The following is a 23510-nucleotide window of genomic DNA, read 5'->3' on the forward strand; positions in this document are numbered from 1 at the left end:
GTCTGTGAGGTGGCAGCAGCTGTAGCTGCAGTGCAAGCCTCAGAGAGCTGGTGTGGCAGTACTGGGACATGGTGGACCCCCCAGGATGCATGGAATTGGCTCCCCAATACCAGATTTGGAATGGGGGGACAATTAAATGATCTTAGACATGTTACATGGCCATATTCGGAGTTACCATTGTGAAGCTACATATAGGTATTGACCTATAAGTAGTGCACGCGTGTAATGGCTTCCCCGCACTCACAAAGCCCGGGGAAATGGCCCCGAACTATGTGGGGGCACCTTTGCTAGTTCCAGGGTGCCCTCACACTTAGTAACTTTGTACCTAACCTTCAGCAAGTGAAGGTTAGACTTATAGGTGACTTATAAGTTACTTAAGTGCAGTGAAAATGGCTGGGAAATAGTGTGTGAACTATTTCACGCAGGCTGCAATGGCAGTTCTGTGCAAGGGAGCTCCCTATGGGTGGCAAAAGAAATGCTGCAGCCCATATGGTTCCCCTGAAACCCCAATGCCGGGGGTACCTAGGTACTAGGGACTTATAAGGGGAGTACAGTGTGCCAATTGAAATTGATAAATTAAGTCACTGGCCTACAGTGGCAAATTTAAAAGCAGAGAGAGCATAAGCACTGAGGTTCTGATTAGCAGAGCCTCAGTGACACAGTTAGGCACTACACAGGCACACACATTAGGCCACAAACTATGAGAACTGGGATCCTGGCTAGCAGGATCCCAGTGACACAGTAAAAACACAGACACACACTTACAAACAGGCCAAAAGTGGGGGTAACCATGCCTACACTCCACCTGACCTGGCCTGGTAATAAGGAACCCGACGCCTGGACCAAGCACTGCACCGCAGCCCCCAGGCCAGACAGGAACCAACCTCCAGTGCAGGAGTGACCAGCAGGCGGCCCTCTTCCTAGCCCAGTCGGTGGCTGGCCCAAGAAGCCCCCCTGTGCCCTGCCTGCTTCGCCCGAGTGACTCCCCGGGTCCCTCCATTGCTTCCTATAGCAACCCTGACGCCAACCATGCACACTGCACCCGTCCGCCTCTGTGCCGCTGAGGATGTGTTTTGTGTGCCTGTTTGTGTCCCCCCCCAGTGCTCTACAAAACCGAGGACGCAGGTACTTACCTGCCAGCAGAACGGAACCGGAGCACCCCTGTTCTCCATAGGCACCTATGTGTTTTGGGCCCTCCTTTGACCTCTGCATCTGACTGGCCCTCTGTTGCTGGTGCAGTGACATTGGGGTTGCCTTGAACCCCCAAAGGTGGGCTGCCTATGCCCAGGAGACTGACCGTGTAAGTGCTTTACTTACCTGAGAAACCTAACCAAACTTACTTCCCCCAGGAACTGTTGATTTTTGCACTGTGTCCACTTTTAAAATAGCTTATTGCCATTTTAACCTATACTGTGTGTACTACTGCTTTAATTCAAAGTTCCATACTTACCTGTGTAGAGTACCTTGCATTTTATTTATTTACTTCAACTCTTGAGGTTCTAAAATAAATTAAGAAAATATATTTTTCTATATAAACATTATTGGCCTGGAGTTAAGTCTTTGAGTGTGTGCTTCTCATTTATTGCCTGTGTGTGTACAACAAATGCTTAACACTACCCTCTGATAAGCTTACTGCGGGTGCTGGTTTTCATTCTCGTCAGTTGTCTCCTGTGTCCAGCTTAACAAGTATGTAGCGGGTCCCATATGCCCTGTACTGCATGGTGAATCTATTTGAGCCGTGTGATACAAATGGAAGACCAGGAGATTTGGCGTTGTCACTTTGAGCAGCATATGCAGAATATCTAAAGTGGGGACTCCTGTGGAAAATCAGGGGTGGCAGCAGTGACATTATACTGTAATCAGATATACAGAAATATACAAAGTGAGGACAGTGTCCCTCCCACAAAGAAAGTTTCTCTAGTAACAAATGAACCCTCACAATAGAGATCAACCAAGGCCAGGCCATAGCCCCATATTTTTTAAGAAGCTGCCTGCAAGTTGGTTCATGTGTGACCGGTAATAGTGGATGGTGTGCCAGTGGGTTAAGCAGTGAGTGCAGCAATGGTTTGTTAAGCTCCCGGCAATTTTGCACCATGCAATGGATATGCATGCTACTGTGTAATCTGTCAAGGTGAGCCTCAAAGGCTCAGGCCTTCTGTTACAGTGCCCCAGGGCACTCCAGCTAGTGGAGATGCCCACCCCCCTGGACCAAGCCCCACTTTTGGTGTTAAGTCCGGTGGGAAAATTAGGAACAACAAGGAGGAGTGACCAGTCCAACTGGGACCACCTCTAAAGTGTCCAGAGCTCAAGTGACCCCCTCCTTGCAGAATCCTCCAACTTGTTTTGGAGGATAGGGACCTATAGGGTTAGAAATGTGCCCCCTTCCCAAAGAGAGTGGGCACAGAAAGGGTGTAGCCACCCTCAGGGACAGTAGCCATTGGCTACTGCCCTCTGACCCCTGCAACGCCCCTAATTCTAGTATTTAGGGGCTACCTTGAACCTTACTCACCAGACTCCTGGCGACCTCAAGAAAGAAGAAGAAAAAAGAAGGACTGCTAAGATGACCCCCAGCAGAGAAGACTCAAGATGACAAATGACTTGGCCCCAATCCTACCAGCCTGTCTGCAGCTTCAAAGACTCCTGATCCAAGTAGGCCACGCACCCTGCAGGTCTAGAGACCTCTAAAACCCCCCAGAGGTCTGCCTGCCCAGCAGAGGACCAAGAACCCCCAAAGACAGTGGCCCTGTCAAGAAGAAATCTCCAAAAAGGATTCCAGAACCGGCCTGGATCCGCAAGCCCTGTCCACTCTGCACAAGATGCCCCCGGCCCGAGTCCATGTGGCCCACTGGTCTCGAGAAGGTCCCCACGCGATTCCGACCTTGATTCCACCCTGTTTGACCCCTCCTGGCCAACACAATGACACCTGCAGCCTGAATCTGGAGGACCCCCCTGACCGCGACCAGATCTGACGAGAATTCCCGACACCCAAGGAGACCCCTGCACCAGCAGCCCACGGGCCTTGGGGAACCCGACCAATGGTTCAGCAATGTTCAGAGGGTGCCTCTCCTGCCTGCCAGCCTTTGGTTTCCCAGAACTGACCCCCTGGTCCCAGCCTGCTGCATCTTTTGTGACCTCCTGGCTCCCCCTTTGCCCTGTGCCGCTGAGGGTATGTGTTTGGTGTGATCTTGTGCTCCCCCCCAGTGCTGACCTAGACTCCCTAGGCTTGTGTCCTGGAACCATGGGTACTTATCAGCAATCTGCTTTCTACTGAGCACCCCCATTCCTCATAGGATTCCATTGTAAATCCAATGTAAATTTTGACCTCTGCACCCAGCCAGCCCCTTGTTACTGGTGGTGCACTTTTGGGGTCAGCCTAAACTTCTGAATTCCAGGAAGACTGGAATTGTAAGTCGTGTACTTACCTGTTATCTGTGCTAACAACCCCCCCTGTCCCTGGACTCTTTTGACTCCTATGGAAAATTGCAGACTCATCTTCTGAAATAGAAAAGTGTTACTTACTTGTAAATTGCTTCACCTGCAAAAAACAAACAAAGTACATTTGCTACGTATGCTTGATAACTATCGACAACTGTATTTACCTGCAAAAAAGTTCTTCTGGTTCTAGTAATAAAGTAACAAAATATATTTTTCTATATAAAAATAATTGGCCTGAAGTTAGTCACTGAGTGTGTGCCTCTTTTCTTGAATGTGTCTGTACAACAAATGCTTTGCATTGCCCTCTGATAAGACTAACTGCTCAACCACACTGCCACAAAAGAGAGCATTAGTATTCTCTACTTTAGCCTCTGTTATGCCTCTGGGGAACCACTGGACTGTGTGCACACTATAACTCATTTTGATATAGTATATACAGAGCCAGCTTCCTGCACATGCCATGATCATTTTTTCTCTAGGATTGAAGTGAATCTTAGTTTGTTTTAATGGGATACAGGAGTTAGCTTAGCCTTTGGCCTGCAGACTTTTGCCCCTGTCACCCAGTGACCTTTACCCTACTTAGCTTGCTCTGTTTTAGTGCATTTATTTAATTAAATCTTTTAAGACGGCTGCCTTGTTTTTAGTTAGGCCCATGTTTTAGTTTGCGTTATCAGTGTCACCGCGCTAAGGCGTCAATATCAAGCGACAAAGATAAACAAACTGTAGGTGTTCACTTTAGGCACTTTCCCTCTTCACGCTTTCGAGGGAATTGTTTATATTAATTACCGTCCCAAGCATGCCTTGCTATCTATTGTTTGGGAACAAACCTACGTCAGGGGTCCAACTAGATCTGTATAATTTATTCCTCACTTAAACAGATAGCCAGTGGGATTCCGACCAGATGCCATCGCTGGTACTGATGCTGCACGTCATCTTGACACTGACCCAGTTGTCATGTTCCTACAGAGTCTGAGCTAGAGACCTCATTCCAAGGTAACAAGGGTTGAGGGCTCTTCTCATGGACATGGCATTGGTAGATTAGGTTTAACATGCCTAGCTCTCTTTTAGGTTAGAAGTTAGGCCTATCATGCTAGGTTATTAGGACATATTTCACACTTCATGTCTTTTCATGTTGTTGCAAGATGGTGGAGGTCTTTGTATTAATGACTCTTGTCTTTACCATTCTTTTTCTTGCACTGTTCATTATCCGAATCATTGCAGCCCATGGAATTTATCGCAGAATGCAGTTTTGCTAAATAAAACCTATTGAAATCTTACTGCACCTTCTTCATAGCATGTGTTTGATTGAGACATGTTGTTAATGTGAGAAAGGGGTCATCTCTGTTTAACCACGATACTCACCGAGATGTCACACTCTTGAGTCCATGCTTATAGGCTGCCACAAATCACCTTTTACTGTTTGGATTTCTGGTGAGATGCTGCTTGTGAGCCGGAGGGGTTGGGACAACAGTTGCGACTTGTTGTAGGACTGGCATAGTCACCTACAAACATAAGCACTGCATCTTTAAACCAGCAGTCTTGCCTAGAGCAAGAGTCCAACTACGACATAGCACCAACAATGGTTTTTAGGCACTAATTTATGGATACCCCGATTATCACTGTCTCCCATACAACAGGTAAACTAAGTACCATTTTACGGAGACGTCCGTGGTCTTGAGAAGATCATCCTCAGCTGAGCAGGGACCCCCTAATTAGGCTGCAGGTTTTTCGAGCTCGAACTCATAAAAGGACTTTATTCTCCATTTGGTGATCCATCTCTGATACCCATTATACAATATGGCTAACGCCATAAATATTCTTGAGAATACTAGACAAGCACTATCACTACACCTAGTAGCGCATGGCTTAACAGAAGAGGACGGGGATGTTACATTCATAGTGGAAGCTAGTGAAGCTTACTAAACAGAATCATTTACACTACATTCACATTCCACACATACAGAATTGCAAACGCACTAATACGGTACCAAGCATACCAGTGTCATAAAATGCCGCTCACTTACCAGGAGCGGCGAAACTGGTTTGAAGGCGCTCTACCACATGTAATACAACCCGTGAGATTAGCTCACTTAGGTAAGGATGGACTAAAGTGGCCTAAGTTTGCCACATACACACCTCACCCAGGCATACAAAATATGCAGGCAGCAGATCTGCAAAACTTAGATCTTGAATTAATTACACTTTACAGACGACTTGTTCAGTTCGTAATGTGAACTTTGAAAACACAAGCGCGTCCACCACCACCAGCACCTGGTGGATACTAACTGGCTACTGGGATTAAACCACACACAGTGCATACTATCATGGGTAAGGTACCCACAGACCGAGAAAAAATCCCATTCTGGATAGCCCAGAAAACAAATCAGCTGGAAGCTGTGTTTCCCGATACGGGACCACAGGAGAAACACAGAATTCTCACAGTGTGCTTGCCTTTCAGGAAGGTTCCCTCGGTGGAGAACTGTGCCACATGGGGTACAGTCTTTGTTGCAATATACACTACCACACAAGGTACCCCGACAAATGCCAATTTTCCGGAAGTATTGAAACAAATACAGAATGAGCACGGGCCGCACCAGCCCTAGATTTGGGGAAGAAATTAATGCGTAACTTTGACGCAGTCTCCTCGATCATACTCAGTAACATTAAAGGGGTTATGGTAGCACTGTCTATACGACAGCATCTCTGAGAGAGTCCACATTTGGACCAGGAGAAAGAGCTATCAAAAATTATTTCCAACACCTATACTAGTATAGGATGGGATAGTTTGGGAGCCAAGCTGAAGAAACTCGAATTACAGAGTACCACCCCTAAGGAAGGTACTAAACAAGCACAGGAGAGCTCCAAGAAGTGCTGGGTTAAGCAGAAACAATAAAAAAATAGACAAAATCAGAGAGCAACTTCTCCACATCTGGCGAACTCCGAAAGGAGATACACTCTCAGAAATAGAGAAAGTATGAAAGCTCCTGACAGATATACTGATTCACGTACCTCTAGTTCTTTCAGGATGCACCGGATAGACGTAGCGAGAGAGGGGGCCGCCCTGAACGACTTCCTGAATACGTGATACAGAAGAAATACTCACCACAGCCTCCAGACAAAAAAGAAGAAAAGTCCCCTCAACAAAAGCCACAGTTTAAAAAGAAAAAGGTGGCAGTACTGCCAGTTAAAAATGCCAGTACACTTGAGAACACTGCTGAAGAACAAGACGTGGGTAGTGACACTGTTAGACCGCACAGCAGAGGTCACGGTATGTCGTCAGAGTCTGAAAGATCATCTGGATGCGCAGCAACTAGCGGTTTCATTGCAGTTGAGACTGCGGACGGCTGCGTTCTCCCACCCGATAGGGTTTATGATTTAAATATCCAAATTGAGGGAAACGTAGAGCACACCATCAGTGTGATATTCTGGGATGAACTTAGTTGTGATATCCTGCTGGCCGAAAGGGACTGGCCACCTAAGCACCTCTGTAAACTCCCACATGGGGAAGATGTCATTTTGCCTTCTTTCTCTGATCTTGTTCCAGAGGCGGTAAAATAAGCCTACTCAGTCAATTGGGCTTTAGCGCAGGCACCTGCGTTGTACCGCAATCATGTCATAACCATTAGGTCAACACCCCAAACTCAGCCACAATATCCTATTAAACACAAATCAAAAGCTCCAGTGAGGGAGATCCTCACTCAGCTCGAGTACCAGGGAGTAATTGAGCCCTGTGTCTCTGCAATGAATAACCTGTTATTCCCCGTTGCAAAACCAGACCATTCCTACAGAATAGTCTTAGATCATAGAAACTTAAACAGTCATACACGTACATACGCTATACAAAAGTCACATAGCACAGCGCTAATTAATAATATAGTGCGCAAAAAATACAAAACAACGTTGGACATCGCCAACGGGTTTTTCTGCCAGAGCTTAGCACACACAAGTCGGGACTTGAGTGTATTCTCATCTGGCTCACAGAAACGCTTCTGTCGTTTGCCCCAAGGCTATAAGAACAGCCCAGGGCTGTTCTCAGCCAGAGTCACGTCAATATTACATGATATTGATCCTGAGGCGTTGTCCTATATGGATGACATCTATTTCACAGATGACGACCTTAACATTCATCTTGCCAGGGTCGATCGGATTGCTTCAGGATTCGCAGACCTTAGCTACAAATTAAATTTTAGGAAAACTAAAATAGCTTTCTCAGCGTACTCTTCCTGGAATAGGAGCTATCAAACGAGGGGAAGAGCCTTGCCTGCACTTTCTAGAGAAATGTGCACAACTTCACCCACCTAAACTCTCAAGAAACTGCAGTCTTTACTTGGTTTCTTTAATTTTGGAAGAACGTACATTCCTGACTATGCACAACATATCAAGCCACTTTATGACTTAACACGCCCAGATTTTTCTAGCAGATACTGGACAGTTGAACATACACGCATCCTTAGGGAATTGCAACAGGACATGCTAGAAGCCAAACACTTGCACACACGTGACAACAAAACAAGTTTGGTCATCAGAATAATTGCTGGTGCCATTGGGTTTACTTAGCTGACCTTTAACGAGGGCAACACAGTGCCAATAACATATAAATCACATTTATACTCCATGCAGAACAACGTTTTGCACCCACAGAAAGAATTATAACTGCAGTTCAAATGGCTGTCATTAAGGAGAGGCCATTTGCCCAAGGGAAATGCATCACTGTCATTAACCCGGTGCCAGCCTTAGAGGCCGTCACCAAAGCAAGCGTTCCTAACGCCAAAGCATTACATCCACGCTGGATTCAGTGGGCAACCTCTCTGGCTGCCACTGATGTTGACTACATCTTTGATCCAAAACTTCAGACACAAGAATTTCTCCATTACGAATAGGAGTACCCCCGCTCCTCTTCGTATTTTGCCACTTGACAGATATCATACTGTCATTTACATTGATGGTTCAGTACAACCAGCTGCAGGTACCAAACATCAATATTCAGCCGCTTGTGCAGCCGTGAGTGGATGATGAAGGATGGAGTTTTCCACCCTCACAATACCTACACGCAGACCCTAGGAAACTGCACAGCTCAGCTGGCTGAATTTAAAGCCCTTCTTCTAGCGGTAGAGCACACAGAGCCAGGATTGCTGACTTTAATTGTCTGTGACTTATACTACTGCATCCAGTCCTACAATGATTACCTCTTCATTGGAAGCTGAACGGGGTTAGAAATTCCAAGGGGAACACCATAAAACACAAAACATTGTGGGGGAGGGTGGCTGATCTTAAGGATAAGCTACAGTGTGCCCATTTAGTACATACATTGGGCCACACCAACGTGTAGGAGTACATGTTATCAGCAATACTTTGGCTGATGAAGCAGCAAAATCCACAGTGGCTATGGCTTCTGTGGCTGCAGTAACTCGTTCTCAGACGAGATTGGATAATGAAATTCTGACTGCAGTGAAAGCTTTGGCTGAAGGCAGGTCACTCACAGAAGCATACCCTACAAAATACTCTTACCGCATCAGTGCACAGAATGTTGCCTACGCAACAATTCCTGGGGTTGGAGATTGAGTGATCCCCAACGAAGACCAGAGATTAGATCTAATAAAAGCAGTGCATGTGGGTGTCGCTTCTGCTCTTGCTGATATCTCGGCCACAGTAACACGCTTACAGAAACGCTTCTGGTGGCCAGGTCTATACAAACAGACAAAACAATACATCCTTTGTTGTGACTTTGCCAGCAAATAAAGGGAGCTAATATCAAACGCCCACTGCAGATGTCCCTCTTAGTGTCCAGTAGGCCACTACAATGTGTGTTCCTGGACCATTGCGGTCCACTCCAACCTGATGGTGCATACAAATACATGTTAGTCGCTGTAGATTCTTGTTCTAGATTCCTGTGGGTATGGCCTCAGCGGTCGGCTGACGCTCGAACTGTTATAAAAGACTTACTGATATTTATCAGTACATATGCGGTTGCAGCATTCCATTCGGACCAGGGCCCTGCATTTACCTCTAAGGCATTCAGGGACACCATGGTGACGCTGGGTGTTGAACTCAATTACTCCTCACTATACCATCCTGAGGGAAATTCTGTCGTGGAGAGGTGGAACCGTAATCTAAAGCAGTCCTTAACAGCTTGAGTATTAGGTTCTGGCCAGAGCTGGCTTCATCACCTATATGGGGTCCAGAGAGCACTGAACAATCTGCCAAGACTGTCCTTGTGGGGACCACTCCTTATGAGGTTCTTTTTGGGATACCTATGTATTTCCCAGATCTTGATGGCCTTGGTTTGGTAGCAGCAGCTACACCTTTTGACAGAAATTAACGTCTCACTGTCTTACAGGATCTCCAGCAATTTTGTGATGTTAAATCATCCTCAAGTGCTGCCACCTTAGGAATAAGGGATTTACCAACAACTTCCACTGGCTGGATTCCTAAAGTCAGGGATCTGGTTTGTGAGAAGATTGCTGTGAAAAAGGAATTTGGCCCATCCTACAGAGCACAAGTCCCAGGTCTGGCAGTACAAGGTACCAGAACTGTCATCTTACCACCACTGCCTGGTTCCAGAGCAAACCGATTCATTCCCATTGACGACATCAAAGTTCACCATGTGGCCGATCCTGCACAGTAGACCCAGAGGTCCCTTGGGTAGTTCCCAATCCCCTCACTACCCAACAGGACATACCTCTTCAAAGTAGAATTAACAACACTACTTCAGACTACATAACAATGTCCAACGATGCAACAAATACCTCCTCGACCGTGGGCAGGGTGGAAAATGAGCTCTTGCTGATTCCAATTACCACTCCAAAGACCGCACCTGTCCAAGATTTGGCTGTTTTTTTACACCAACACTATACAGACTGATGACACAGTTTACTATGAGCCTACACGTGAAGTGGATCCATCCACCAGTAATGCACCTGCTCCCGCGTTTGCAGAGACTGCCTCTGGATATTTAATCGACATTGATGACTTTTCTTAAGACTTGTCCACTCCAGTGATTGAAAATGTTTCAAAGACACGCAAGTTGTATCTATGGCTTAAAAATAACTATTTAATATACCCATGGAACTATTTATGGTTCTGCTTGACATGTTTTGCATTGTTTCTACGGACTGGTTTTGTGACTGTTTTCTTCTTGCTTATAAATAGTCATTACCTTCCTGAACGCTCCTCAGTTGAGCTTGTGGATGAAGTCTTAACTCCATATCATTCCTCACATAAGGTCCGAAGAGACATGTCCCTTGTGAACATTTCAGCTGTGCCAATTCCTGATGGGATTGTGTGGGACAACGTTCTATTCGATATATACGGGCCTACTGAGGTCATTCAAATTCCATATGTATTCATTTCTATGACAGATGTAATTACACCTGGTGCTGTATCTGATGATTGGGATGTCCAGACAGTTGATTCCATGTTAACTGAAATAAAGGACCATTCAGTGTTTGAAAGTGATGATGTATATAGACATACAATGAATTGGGGGAAATGTTCTGTTACAAGAACTGGGGACATTACTACCTGCACCATGCCTCTAGACACAGACCAGTACTTAACTACACATAGTGGAAACACTGTTCTACATGACCTGTGGGGAGCCCAAAACGCTATTTAGATAAGTTCATTAATTTTTCTGGGTATGACACATCCTGAGTCATATTATTTCAAATTACCTCCTTCCAAAATTAGGAAAATTCTGCTAACTGATACAAAGCTAATCTATTCAGATTCCTTTGTTTCCCATCTTGCAGTTGAGGGCTATGAATACTGGAAGAACATTATTGGTTTAAAGAGTGTATGGGGAAACAAGATTGGCAAATACAGGCTAAGGAAGCTTTACTTAGAGCATGCCTGATTCCTGTGCAAATTATCTTTTTAAATGTTCTTCAACAGACATCCTGTCTAGGGTTAGCAAAAATAAAAAGCGCGAGGAGGCAGCGTCACCATTGTTTAGGGCAGGAGCCCTTTAAAAACTCTACCGCGGGAAGCGCGAGGAGGCGGCGTCACCATTGTTTAGGGCAGGAGCCCTTTAAAAACTGTATTGCGCTACCGCGGGAAAGCGCGAGGAGGCAGCGTCACCATTGTTTAGGGCAGGAGCCCTTTAAAAACTGTATCGCGCTCCCGCTACCGCTGGAAAGCGCGAGGAGGCAGCGTCACCATTGTTTAGGGCAGGAGCCCTTTAAAAACTGTATCGCGCTCCCGCTACCGCGGGAAAGCGCGAGGAGGCGGCGTCACCATTGTTTAGGGCAGGAGCCCTTTAAAAACTGTATCGCGCTCCCGCTACCGCTGGAAAGCGCGAGGAGGCAGCGTCACCATTGTTTAGGGCAGGAGCCCTTTAAAAAATGTATGGCGCTACCGCTGGAAAGCGCGAGGAGGCAGCGTCACCATTGTTTAGGGCAGGAGCCCTTTAAAAACTGTATCGCGCTCCTGCTACCTTGGGACGTGTGCGGGCGGTTCCCGGGCGAAGCCCGGGCCAATGGCGGGCCCATCATCGCCCGTTAGAGGCTGGGCCACACCTCTTTCATCTCCAGTGAAGGTCTGTTTTGTCTGTTATCTCGTTATTGAAACATTTTGTTAAAATAGGCAGGAAAAGATGTCTGTTAACTGGCCCCATGGGAGGGCGTGGTGGCGGCAGTAGACAGGGAAGCGGCACCACCACATTGGACTCCTTCCTCACAAGAGCTGTTGGGGTCGTAACGAAGAAGACTGATCTGGCAGAAAGGAGGTTATCCATGGAACTGGAGGACTGGCGTCTGGCCCCAATAGATAGTGGTCCTCGTGAGGTTGTGGATGTGGAGGTGACTTATCCGGGGGGAGACCTAGGTACTGTTATGGTTGCTGTTGAACCTGCTCAAATTGAGCTAATAGAGACTACAGAGGGTTCTGGTGGCCAAGGCCCTTCCAGAAGAAGCAAAAGACTTAGGCCCGTATTTATACTCCGTTTGCGCCGAATTTGCGTCGTTTTTTTCGACGCAAATTCGACGCAAAACCAACGCCAACTAACGCCATATTTATACTATGGCGTTAGACGCTTCGGGCGCCAAAGTGCCCGGAGTGTGCGTCATTTTTTAGCGTGAACCCCTTCCTTGCGTTAATGAGATGCAAGGGAGGCGTTCCCGTCTTAAAAAATGACTCCCAGGCCTTTACGTGGTATTTATACTCCCGGGCAAAAATGACGCCCGGGAGTGGGCGTGGCCAAAAACGGCGCATTTGCGCCGCTTTTTAACGCCTGGGTCAGGCATGGCGTTAAGGGACAAGTGGGCTCAAAATGAGCCCAGAGTGCCCTCCCCTGCCCCCAGGGACCCCCCCTGCCACCCTTGCCCACCCCAGGAGGACACCCAAGGACGGAGGGACCCATCCCATGGACATTAAGGTAAGTTCAGGTAAGTATTTTTTTTTTTTTTTGTGGCATAGGGGGGCCTGATTTGTGCCCCCCTACATGCCACTATGCCCAATGACCATGCCCAGGGGACAGAAGTCCCCTGGGCATGGCCATTGGGCAAGGGGGCATGACTCCTATCTTTACAATGATAGGAGTCATGTTGATGGGGGATGGGCGTCGTTAAAAAATGGCGCAAGTCGGGTTAAGACGATTTTTTAGCGTCAACCTGACTTGTGCCATTTTAAGACGCCCTAACGTCATTTTTTCCCAACGCCGGAGCTGCCTGGTCTACGTGGTTTTTTTCCACGCACACCAGGCAGCGCCGGTCTGATTGCGCCGTCTAACGCCATTCCATAAATACGGCGCCCGCATGGCGCTTCAGAATGGCGTTAGACGGCGCAAAAATTTTTGACGCTAAACTGCGTTAGCGCAGTTTAGCGTCAAAAAGTATAAATATGGGCCTTATTATCTTCTCCCAAGGCTTGCCCCCTGGATAAATGTAGCCCCCCCCCCCCCGGAGGAAAAAAAAGGTCTTAAAGAAATCGATTTCCAAGTCGAAAACATCCCCCTTGGAACTCCCTAAGGGTACGAGTAGTGACCCTGCACCTTGCCAGCAGCTGGGTTGTGATGTTATTATTTTATTGTCAAAATTTCGTGAAATGATCCAGGAGATTTTATCCCCCGTTGTGGCAAAACTATTGGCCATAGAAAAGGCAGTTTCTCTGATATCTGTGCAAGGAAGTCAGGAGAGGCATTGTGTAGGTGGATGTGTGGCCCCGACCAGGCGATCCCATCCTTGTGAGGAGTTGCTCCTGCCGGAGGACGCTGCAGGGCCATTGGGACCTCTGGGAAAATCATCTCAGCTATTGGTTGATTCTGGAAATTCTGGGGGTCAGGGCGCTCTTGCTGAGATTGCGCCGGCTGCACCGACCTCTATATTAAGGGCGGATAGGACTTGCTGTAGTAGGCAGCCTGATCCTGAATTTGTGGTAGCAGGGGGGGCTGACCAACAGCTGGTTGGGAATAATAATCTGAATCTCCCGACGGCCAGGCCTGCATTGACCTGTTTGGATCTCCCCCCCAGCTTGTGCCCCCTATGTGGTGGTATTGACGAATGTATCTGCTCTTGCCCCTGGGGTAACTGAGTCCACGGTCCAACTCACAAACAAGGCTGGATATTGGTTGAGTAAGAACTGTGATTTCTCATGTAAGGATTTCAATGATATTCTGTTTGCCAGAAGAATTGGATGGGTTGGGCCCAAAAATAAGGTGGGGGATGAAGATTGTATTGTTATAAATGTTAGATATCCAGCCCTGAGTCAAAGGCTCCTTTCTACCTACCGCCCTGCTGCATTTAGACCTGGTACAATTGGTATGGTCCCTTTGGGTTATTTTTATGACCACATACGATTGAGTGCCGGGGTGTTTCTGGGTTCTGGTAGGTTTCCCCCCCTGGGTCAGAATAGTCACCAGGCAACCAGCAGAAGAACTGTCACTAACAGTAATTTATCCTTGGAAGGGGTGGACTGACAATGTTCCAAGACCCTGGCTATACGGGAAGAGGTGCCCCCACAGTGTAAACTTATCTCATGGAATATTGCGGGCTATGATGCTAAGCTATCTGATCAAGCGTGGATTAGGTGTGTGACTAATTTTGATGTGATCATACTTCAGGAAACCTGGTCAGAGGGGTTGTCTGTGTGGGATGTGTATAACAGATTTGCAATTCCAGCTGTGAAGTCGCTTGGTGGCCGCTCAAAAGGTGGCTTGGTTACCCTAATCCGCCTCTCTAAGATAGTGGGTGCTTTTCAAATTAACTGCAATCACCAAGGTATATTGCTGGTATGGGTAATTTTCTCTAATAATTTTAATATTTTACTGGTTAACTTTTATAACGCTGTGTGGGATATGGGATGCCAAATTGGGGCCCTGTTTTCCGTTCTTCAAGTTTTGAAATACAGAATGGAGGAGATGGGGTTAGAATTCTGTGCTATTGTCTCTGGAGACTTTAATGCTAAGCTGGGGAGGCTCAGTACTGTGGTTAATCCCTTTATTTTTGACTGCGAGGATTATTCAGTGGATGGTCTGCAGGACTCAAGAGGCTGGGTTCTAATCAAGGAACTCAGGAAGATGGGCCTTCTGAATGTGTGCGATATAGAAGCCGTAGGCACTCATCAACTCCCAACCTATGTGGGAAGAGGATCAGAATCCACTATTGACTATATTTTTATGTCTCCACCTATGAAAGACCTGGTGACTGGGGGGGGGGTGCTGGGGGAGGGTTTCAGTGATCATAATCCCCTTATAGTATCCTTTAAACTCCCTGGGGCCCTACGTAATTTAGGACGAGGTAGGCCGGTAGTAGTGGAGATAAAGGACCAGGGTAGGCGGCTTGGGTGGAAGCAAGTGGATTCCCTAAAAGCTGTAGAAACGGCGGTGGGGGCAAATGTACATTTATTTATGGACACACTTTTGACAGAGGCTCCTAATCCTAAAACTGTTATGAATGCAATAACAATAGTAAATGCAGCAGTGAGAGACTGCCTTTTTTCAGTAAGCAGCCAACCTAGTAAACGTAATTGTGGTTGGTACGATAAGACCTGCTATGCTGCAAGGGCAAACCTGAAGATGGCCACTAAGAAACATCCTAGAGATTGGGTCCTCGTAAAAGAAGCTAGAATGAAATATAAGAGGGCCCTGAGGGATAGCAAGATAAAACATAAAGATAAAGCCTGGGAAGAGTTAGAACGTGCCATAGCTCTGAAGGATCCTGGCCTGTTTTGGAAAGTGGTAAATAGAGGTTCCTTTGGAACAGATACATCTGAGGGCCTTGGCTGTAACATCGCCCCGGAAGCATGGGTAATTCACTTTTGTAGTATTTTTGAGGGTTCTCCCCTAAGAAATAACCGGGAGAACGAGTATGAGATGGCTCCCAACCTAGCAATTAGGTTTTCGCTCCAGGAGGTTATGGATGCGATACAGAGTAGTGCAAGCAATAAAGCTCCGGGCCCGGATTCGATCCCTATGGACTTGTATAAAGCGAACCCCCAGTTATGGGCACCTGTTCTCTCAAATGTCCTTAATGCAGCAGTTGCTGTGGGTACCCCTGCCTCTTGGAGACTGGCATGTATTGTCCCAGTGTTTAAAAAGGGCGACCGAAATGATCCTAAGTCCTACCGCCCTATTTCTCTACTGGACTCTTCGGTGAAGATTCTGGGACGGATTATTTTAAGGCGTTTGGAGTCCTGGATGATAGGGAACGATATCTTAAGCCGGGACCGGTATGGTTTTAGGGAAGGCCTTGGCACGCGAGATCAATGTCTCAACCTACTGATGCTGATCGGCAAATTCACGCAGGCTAGGAAAGGTACGCTCTATCTTGCTTTTATGGATCTTAGCTGTGCCTTTGATAAGGTGAACCGGTCTATATTATGGGAAAGATTAAATCAGCTAGGGCTGGATCCTAATATTGTAGAGTTGCTCCGATATTTACATTCTGGGACGGTTGCAAATGTGAGGGTGGGGACGAATGGGGAATGCTCAGAGGTCTTTAAGCTTTCAAGGGGTGTGCGCCAGGGGTGTGTTCTGGCTCCTACTTTGTTCCTTCTATATACAAATGGATTGTCTGATTTTCTGATGAAACATTGTAGGGATGTTCCAAAGGTGAATGGTACTGATATCCCTGTGCTAACGTACGCGGATGACGCAGTCCTCATGGCCCGTACTATGAATGGTCTCCGGGAAATAGGTAGAGCTTATCCCTCTTTTATGTCAGCTTTGGGATTAGAGGTCAATTTTAAGAAATCTCATTTTATGGTGTGTGGAAGACCCCTGAGTAGGGTGGGGGAGCTAAGGGTGGAGGATCAAATTATTAGTAGGGTCCATGAGTTTCCATACCAAGGGATTATTTTTGATCAGAAAGGATCTTGGAAACCTTGTATTGCCAGAAGGGGTGCGCTTTTTCATGCAGCAGTTGGCGCAACTTTTGACTTTGCTGTAAGGGTAGGTAGTAAACCCATCAAGCCTTTGCTTGAAATTTATAGGCGGAAATGCCTCCCCGTCCTGCTGTATGGTGCTGCACTTTGGGGGTATGGGGACACCCAAGCCCTTACGGTGGAAGAAAATCGGTTCTGTAGAAGGCTATTGGGAGTTGGACAAAATATCCCTGGTTTTAGCCTTCATTTGGAGCTGGAGCTTGAGTTTGTCCAGGACACTATTCAGTTGGCTCCCCTTCTGCTATGGATCTCAATTTGGACTAACGAACATGCCACTCTGGATAGGGATATCCTAAAGGATTGTCTGGCTTGTGACAATGTAAAGAATATTCCCTGGTTGATGCACATAAGGAAGATGGCTCGTGATTTGGGGCGGCCTGATTTGGTTGATTATCCTGAAGGCCTGACCAGGTGTGATAAGAAATGGGCTAAGGAGAATTTTTTAAGAATCCAGAAGAACAGGAGGGAGGGGGAGGCCTAAGGGAAAAAATCGATCAGGGATTTCATTATGTTAAAGATGTGGGTAGGTCCTGAGCACTATCTCTTAGAGATAAAGGATGTGAGGGAAAGGTCTCTCATAACCCGTTTCCGTTTGGGGATCATCAGAAGTAATCTGTGTTTCCCGTTAGGTCAGTATGGGGACAAATGCATTAGACCCTGCCCCTGTGATGGGGTGTCCCAACAGACCTTGCCCCATTTTACTTTGTTTTGTGTTTTTTATGCACCATTCAGAACTCGTTTTTTATTACCTCTCCTAAGGCCAAAGGGTTTTGTGCAATATCGTCCTGCTTTTATGTGGCTGCAGGTGGCCTCTGATGTATTGGTGTGGAAGGGGCTGGGATCATTCCTGAAGGGAGCTATTACTTGGCGTAACAATGTAGAGTTTTTAGAATGAATCTTTTTATTTTATTGTTTCTATGCATGTGGTTATATATGTTTTTATTTCCGATTGGTGTTCTTATTATTTATGGTTTTATTGCAAATTTTAATAAATGTATTGGAGATTATTTATTGTAATGGATGAATTTCACCATGAAATACTGTTAATGTAAATTATGACGAGCAGACTAAAGGCGCTACTGTTCCAAAAACAAGTCACGTTGACATCAGCTAGAGAGACGTATGCTCTCCAGATAGCGAGATAATCAGCCACGATACAATCCCTATTAAATGCCAACTTCACCAAGCCCTTTGGAGACCTGGTATCCAGAATTTTCAACACCTCGAGCACTACTCGGAATGTCCATTTCTTTAAGGCTCTAGGGTCTGGATTCGTGTCCATCTTCCAGACTGTCTTCGGAGTCATCCCATCGGCCATCCATTCACTCTTTTCAAGTGTGTTTGGCGGCTTTCCTATAATTTTGGTATTGATTGGCAGAATACTACTGCTATACCTTCTGATTCGCAGTGGATGTGCACAAGAGACTACTACGCACTACTGCTCCGTGGATCCGTCTGCCCATCCTGTGATCAATCTAACATTTGACGATGTGGCCTCTTTCTTGAGATCCTTCAATTCGATGACTTTGGAGATGCGCTTCAAGATCAAGACTATTATTAAACAATTTGATGATTGGCTTTTTACATCAAATACAAAGTATAAATTTATTGCCCCCACTTTGGCCTGCTGTGCTTGTCATGGTCGACATTATGTCTCCTCGTATGTTTTTAGCTATTGATTTTAACACATTTTTAAATATGATTTTTTGTCTAGTTTAATGCTTTTAGCTTTTAGTTCAGGGTATTTTTAGCATTTGGATTCTTTCACCTTCGGTGGCGTCAAGACATGGCATCATACTTGTTACGGCAATAGGGAGTGTGTAGTGAATCCTAGTTTGTTTTAATGGAATACAGGAGTTAGCTTAGCCTTTGGCTTGCAGACTCATGCCCCTGTCACCCAGTGACCTTTACTCTACTTAGCTTGCTGTGTTTTAGTGCATTTAATTAAATCTTTTAAGATGGCTGCTTTGTTTTTAGTTAGGCCCATGTTTTAGTTGCATTATCAGTGCCACTGCGCTAAGGCGTCGATATCAAGCAGCAAAGATAAACAAACTGTAGGTGTTCACTTTAGGTACTTTCCCCCTTCACACTTTCGAGGGAATTGTTTATATTAATCACCATCCCAAGCATGCCTTGTTATCTATTGTTTTGGAACAAACCTACGCCAGGGGTCCAAGTAGATCTGTATAAATATTCCTCACTTAAACAGATAGTCAGAGGGATTCTGACCAGATGCCATCGCTGCTATCGATGCTGCACGTCATCTTGACACTGACCCAGGCTTCGTGTTCCTACGGAGTCTGAGCTAGAGACCTCATTCCAAGGTAACAAGGGTTGGGGGCTCTTCTCATGGACATGGCATTGGCAGATTAGGTTTAACATGCCTAGCTCTCTTTTAGGTTAGAGGTTAGGCCTATCATGCTAGGGTATTAGGACATATTTTACACTTTATGTCTTTTCATGTTGTTTCAAGATGATGGGGGTCTTTGTATTAATGACTCGTCTTTACCATTCTGTTTCCTGCACTGTTCATTATCCTAATCATTGCAAACTATGTAACTGATCGTAGAATGCAGTTTTGCTAAATAAAACCTATTGAAACCTTACTGCATCTTCTCATTGCCTGTGTTTGATTGAGACATGTTGTTAATGTGAGAAAGGGGTAATCTCTGTTTAACCACAACACTACCTGAGATGTCGCACTCTTGAGTCCATGCGTTAAGGCTGCCACAAATCACCTTTTACTGTTTGGGTTCCCGGTGAGGTGCTGCTTGTGAGCTGAAAGGGTTGGGACAACAGTTGCGACTTGTTGTAGGACTGGCATGGTCACCTACAAACATAAGCACTGTCATCCTTAAACCAGCAGACTTGCCTAGAGCAAGAGTCCAGCTACAACAGGATTGTATATCCCAGACAACTGTAGATTGACCAAGGGACTCCGTTCATGTCTAAGTTGATGTCTGAAGTGTATAAAATACTTGGTGCACAACTGATTAGGACTTCAGTTTATCATGCCCAAACATACTGAAGATGATGCTGTGTGATATTGAAAGGAATTTGGATAGGAAATTACCTTCGGTATTTTGTGCAATTTGATGTTATGCTTAGAGTTCCACTGGGTTCTCTCCTTTCAAACTAGTTTTTTGGGTAGGCAACCCCGAACCTTGCTTGATATGGTATGGCAGCTAAACACTGGAAAAGGAGGATGAAAGCCAAGACTAACCTGATTATGAGGTTCAACTAAAATATAACGTGATGTTCCTAAGGAACAATGTAATTATTTTGTTGCCTTCCTTGGACAGCAAATTACTGGCCATGTGGCAGAGTTCTTTTGTTGCCTTGGGTCAAATCACCCTTGTGGCTGTGCCTCACAAAATAGTGGAAGGCAAGATCTATCATGTGAATCTCTTGAAATGGGAGGAACCTGAAGAGAACGACTTTCCGGTAGCGCCACTGTTTTAAATCACTGACTCCCAAACCTTAGAGATCGCATTTGGCACGACGGTTTGACCAAAGTGTTCAGGAGAAGCAAGTTTGGGAAAAGTCATCAGTCCTGAGCAGAAACGCTAATTACAGAGATTGTACATACATATGGTGACTTATTCTCTGGTAAGCCATTAAAGACTATGCTTATTTAATATGACATTGTTACTGAGTGCAATCAAGTGGTTCAGTTATGTCCTTATAGAATCCCTAAGGCTAGGAGGGAAGCAGTATAAAAAGAGGTCACAACTATGTTACAGGAGGGAATTACTGAACATTCGAACAGTGCTTGGTGCTCCCCTGTCATCTTAGTGGCCAAACATGATGGGACTCTTAGATTCTGCATTGATTTCCGCTGGCCCAACAGTATATCTAACCTTGACACTTATCCTTTGCCCCTGGTTGACGAGCTGGTGGGAAAAATAGGGAAAGCTAGGTTTCTGTCCACTCTTGATCTTACTAAAGGGTACTGGAAAATTCCATTGCTGGAAAATGGCTTTTTCGAACCCTTCAGGTCTATATCACTTTAAGGTGCTTCATTTGGTCTTTATGGAGCACCCGCTACCTTTCAAATGTTAATGAACTGTATCCTATGTCCTCATCATTAGTATGAGGCTACATAGTTGGATGATACTGTCATTTTCAGTCCTACTTGAGAACTACATAATCAACATCTGCATTCCATCTTCACTGCTCTTCAAGAGGCAGGCTCACTATTAACCCTAAGCAAAGTGCTTTGGCCACTGACAATATTCAACATTTGGGATATTGGAAATTATTCACCCACAGGTTGATAAGGTCATGGTGATTAAGAATATTTCTTGACCATCAACAAAGAAAAATATTCAGTCCTTTTGGATTCGGTGGGCTACTGTAGGAGGTTTATTCCCCAGTTCTCTGAACTGGCCTGTCCTTTAACCGACCTGCATAAGCATTCTCATTCTGGCAAGATTAAGGAATGGTCATTTGATCAGCTATGAAGTTTTGAACTTCTTAAAGAGGTTTTGTGTTGAGACCCGGTTTTACAGTGCCTGGGTATTCAGACTCCTTTTGTGTTGCAGACTGACGCTTCTGGAAGACGTCCAGGGTGGTGGTGTCTCACCCGGATATGGAGGGTATACTACGTCCTGTGGTTTCTTTTAGCAGCAAACACTTTCTGTGGGTGGGAACTTCACTATGCTAATACGGAGAAGGAGTGTTTGCTTAATAAATGGGCCATGGAAGCCCTCCAATATTATCTGCTGGGTCGCACATTTGCCACTGACACTATTGTTAATCATTGACCATGTTTCTTTGGGGTGGTTAGTCCAAAACTATGAATCCAATCCCAGAATCCTAAGGTTGTTCTTAGAGCCTTGCAGTGTACATGCTGAGGGAAGCCAAAGGAAGTGTTTGGATGGAGGACAATGAGAGCTGCAGGAGCTGAAGTCTGAGTCAGAGAAGAGTACGCTGGGACCAGAGAGACTAAAGATGGAAACAGCAGAAGAGCACTTGGAGGATAGCCGACAGGAAGATGGAAGATCAGATGCAAGACCAGAGGCAGGAGGCACTGTGGTCCCAACTGCTGCAGACATACCACTGGGCCGGGACCACAGACAAGAGACTAACTACTTTAATGATTAAGAGAGGGGCAGAAGAGTGGGAAGAGTTGAGCATGTATTGAAGGGGCTCGAGCACTCCAGAGCACAAGTGGGGCATTACAGAGGAAATCTAAGATATATTATTGAGTTGAGAAAGTACACAATGTACAACACTGTGTGAATCTGAGGTGGTGATGACAGCACATCGTGACGGTGAAGAATTTATACAACACATAAGCACATGCACTATGCACATCACAAAGAGTATGTAGCACAAACAGTACATTATTAAGCGGCTATGGGCTTACACCAATGCTACTTATACTGCAATCCAAGGACATTCGGAGTGGCTGCAAGCAAGCTTTATAAAATTATCCTAGATATTGTAAGGGGAACAATGGCCCAATTCATAAAGGCTTTGCAAGGAAAAATACTACATATGCCACATACAATTCTTTTTTTATATATATAAAACAAAAAGTAGAATGTGAGGCATCAAAACGGACATTGTTAAGTCAATATATGATGTAAAGTACTCCTATAAAAAAATTATCCAAGCAGGGTTTAAAAAGCATATATTATCACCATCCAGATCCTAATTCACCAACCAGTCAAAATCCCTCCTTGTCCAGTTTCCAAGACACTAGATAAAGTCACAGTCCTCATTATATTTGAGAAACTCATAGGAGAATTACTATGATAATTTGGTACCACAGAAAAAGCAACCACATTATATTTGTTTTATCTGAGTGGGAACAGCACAGCATATGTGAGTGAGAGTCCACCAAAGCACTAAATACCCAGTTCAATTACTTTAGTCAGCCATGTTGCTATTATATTTAAGAGCAGTAGTCCTAGAGACAAGAGCATAGACATGGATATGCGTTTGTATACATTATTTTTACCAAAAAAAGTTACATTGGTGTTTCTGCAATCAAACATTGATGCAAAATGTGATTACCCAAGTGACGAAACAGTGTCCAACATCTTCTGGTAACTGCTCATATTTCTCTAGTTCCTTTAGGAATATACTATTGACAAATGGAATAAAAGTAAGCAATATTTAGCCACATGACAATGAAAAGAATCAATAACATTTTCACAAAAGAAAACTTCTGTATACATTCAATTTCTGTCACTAAAATAGTACCAACAGCAAATTACCAGTGAGTGCCACTGAATGGCAGATTCCTCACCTTTTGAATATTCCCCAGACATCTGAATGCATCTGGAAACTTTTAAGTAGTACTTCTGCACACCAGAAGGTGGCACTGTGTGGCTGCACACAGACTCTTTTCTGCTCCATAATTAACATGCAGGGCCTTTATAGGTGGCACTACCCGACGCTGACAATAGTTGCTTTCAAAAATGTCTGCACCCTCAGACGGAGAGACCCAAAAGCAAATTGATTTGACCAATGTGCAGACTCCTGAACTTGGGATCTTATTAAAGGGTAGAGCCCGCTCACAAAACTCTACCTTTTTAGAGCTGGGTCTGTGAATCGACTGAAAACCAGAAAGGCAGCACCAAGCATAAAAAAATGCCCCTTTCAGTGAACCGGACCATTCAAGCAATAATGCTTTATCAATGCTTGGAGGGATGCCCACCCGGCAAGTGTCTCGGACATAGACTGCG

At 45.4% G+C, this 23510-nt stretch overlaps 1 protein-coding gene across 7 annotated transcripts in view; it reads right to left on the reverse strand.

The window, feature by feature from the left end:
* TRIO (trio Rho guanine nucleotide exchange factor) overlaps positions 1 to 23510 on the reverse strand; it is a 3522386-nt gene that overhangs the window by 1893877 nt on the left and 1604999 nt on the right. For all 7 annotated transcript variants that reach the window (XR_011200906.1, XM_069219639.1, XM_069219640.1 and 4 more), the window contains exon 26: positions 22837 to 22906. Coding sequence is in view for 6 of the 7 variants with exons in the window: in XM_069219639.1 (XP_069075740.1) it covers positions 22837 to 22906 (70 nt within the window). In the remaining variant the exon portion in view is untranslated. The remainder of the gene's footprint in view (positions 1 to 22836; positions 22907 to 23510) is intronic.

Source organism: Pleurodeles waltl, chromosome 2_2 (genome assembly GCF_031143425.1).
Source record: "Pleurodeles waltl isolate 20211129_DDA chromosome 2_2, aPleWal1.hap1.20221129, whole genome shotgun sequence".
Lineage (NCBI taxonomy): Eukaryota > Metazoa > Chordata > Amphibia > Caudata > Salamandridae > Pleurodeles > Pleurodeles waltl.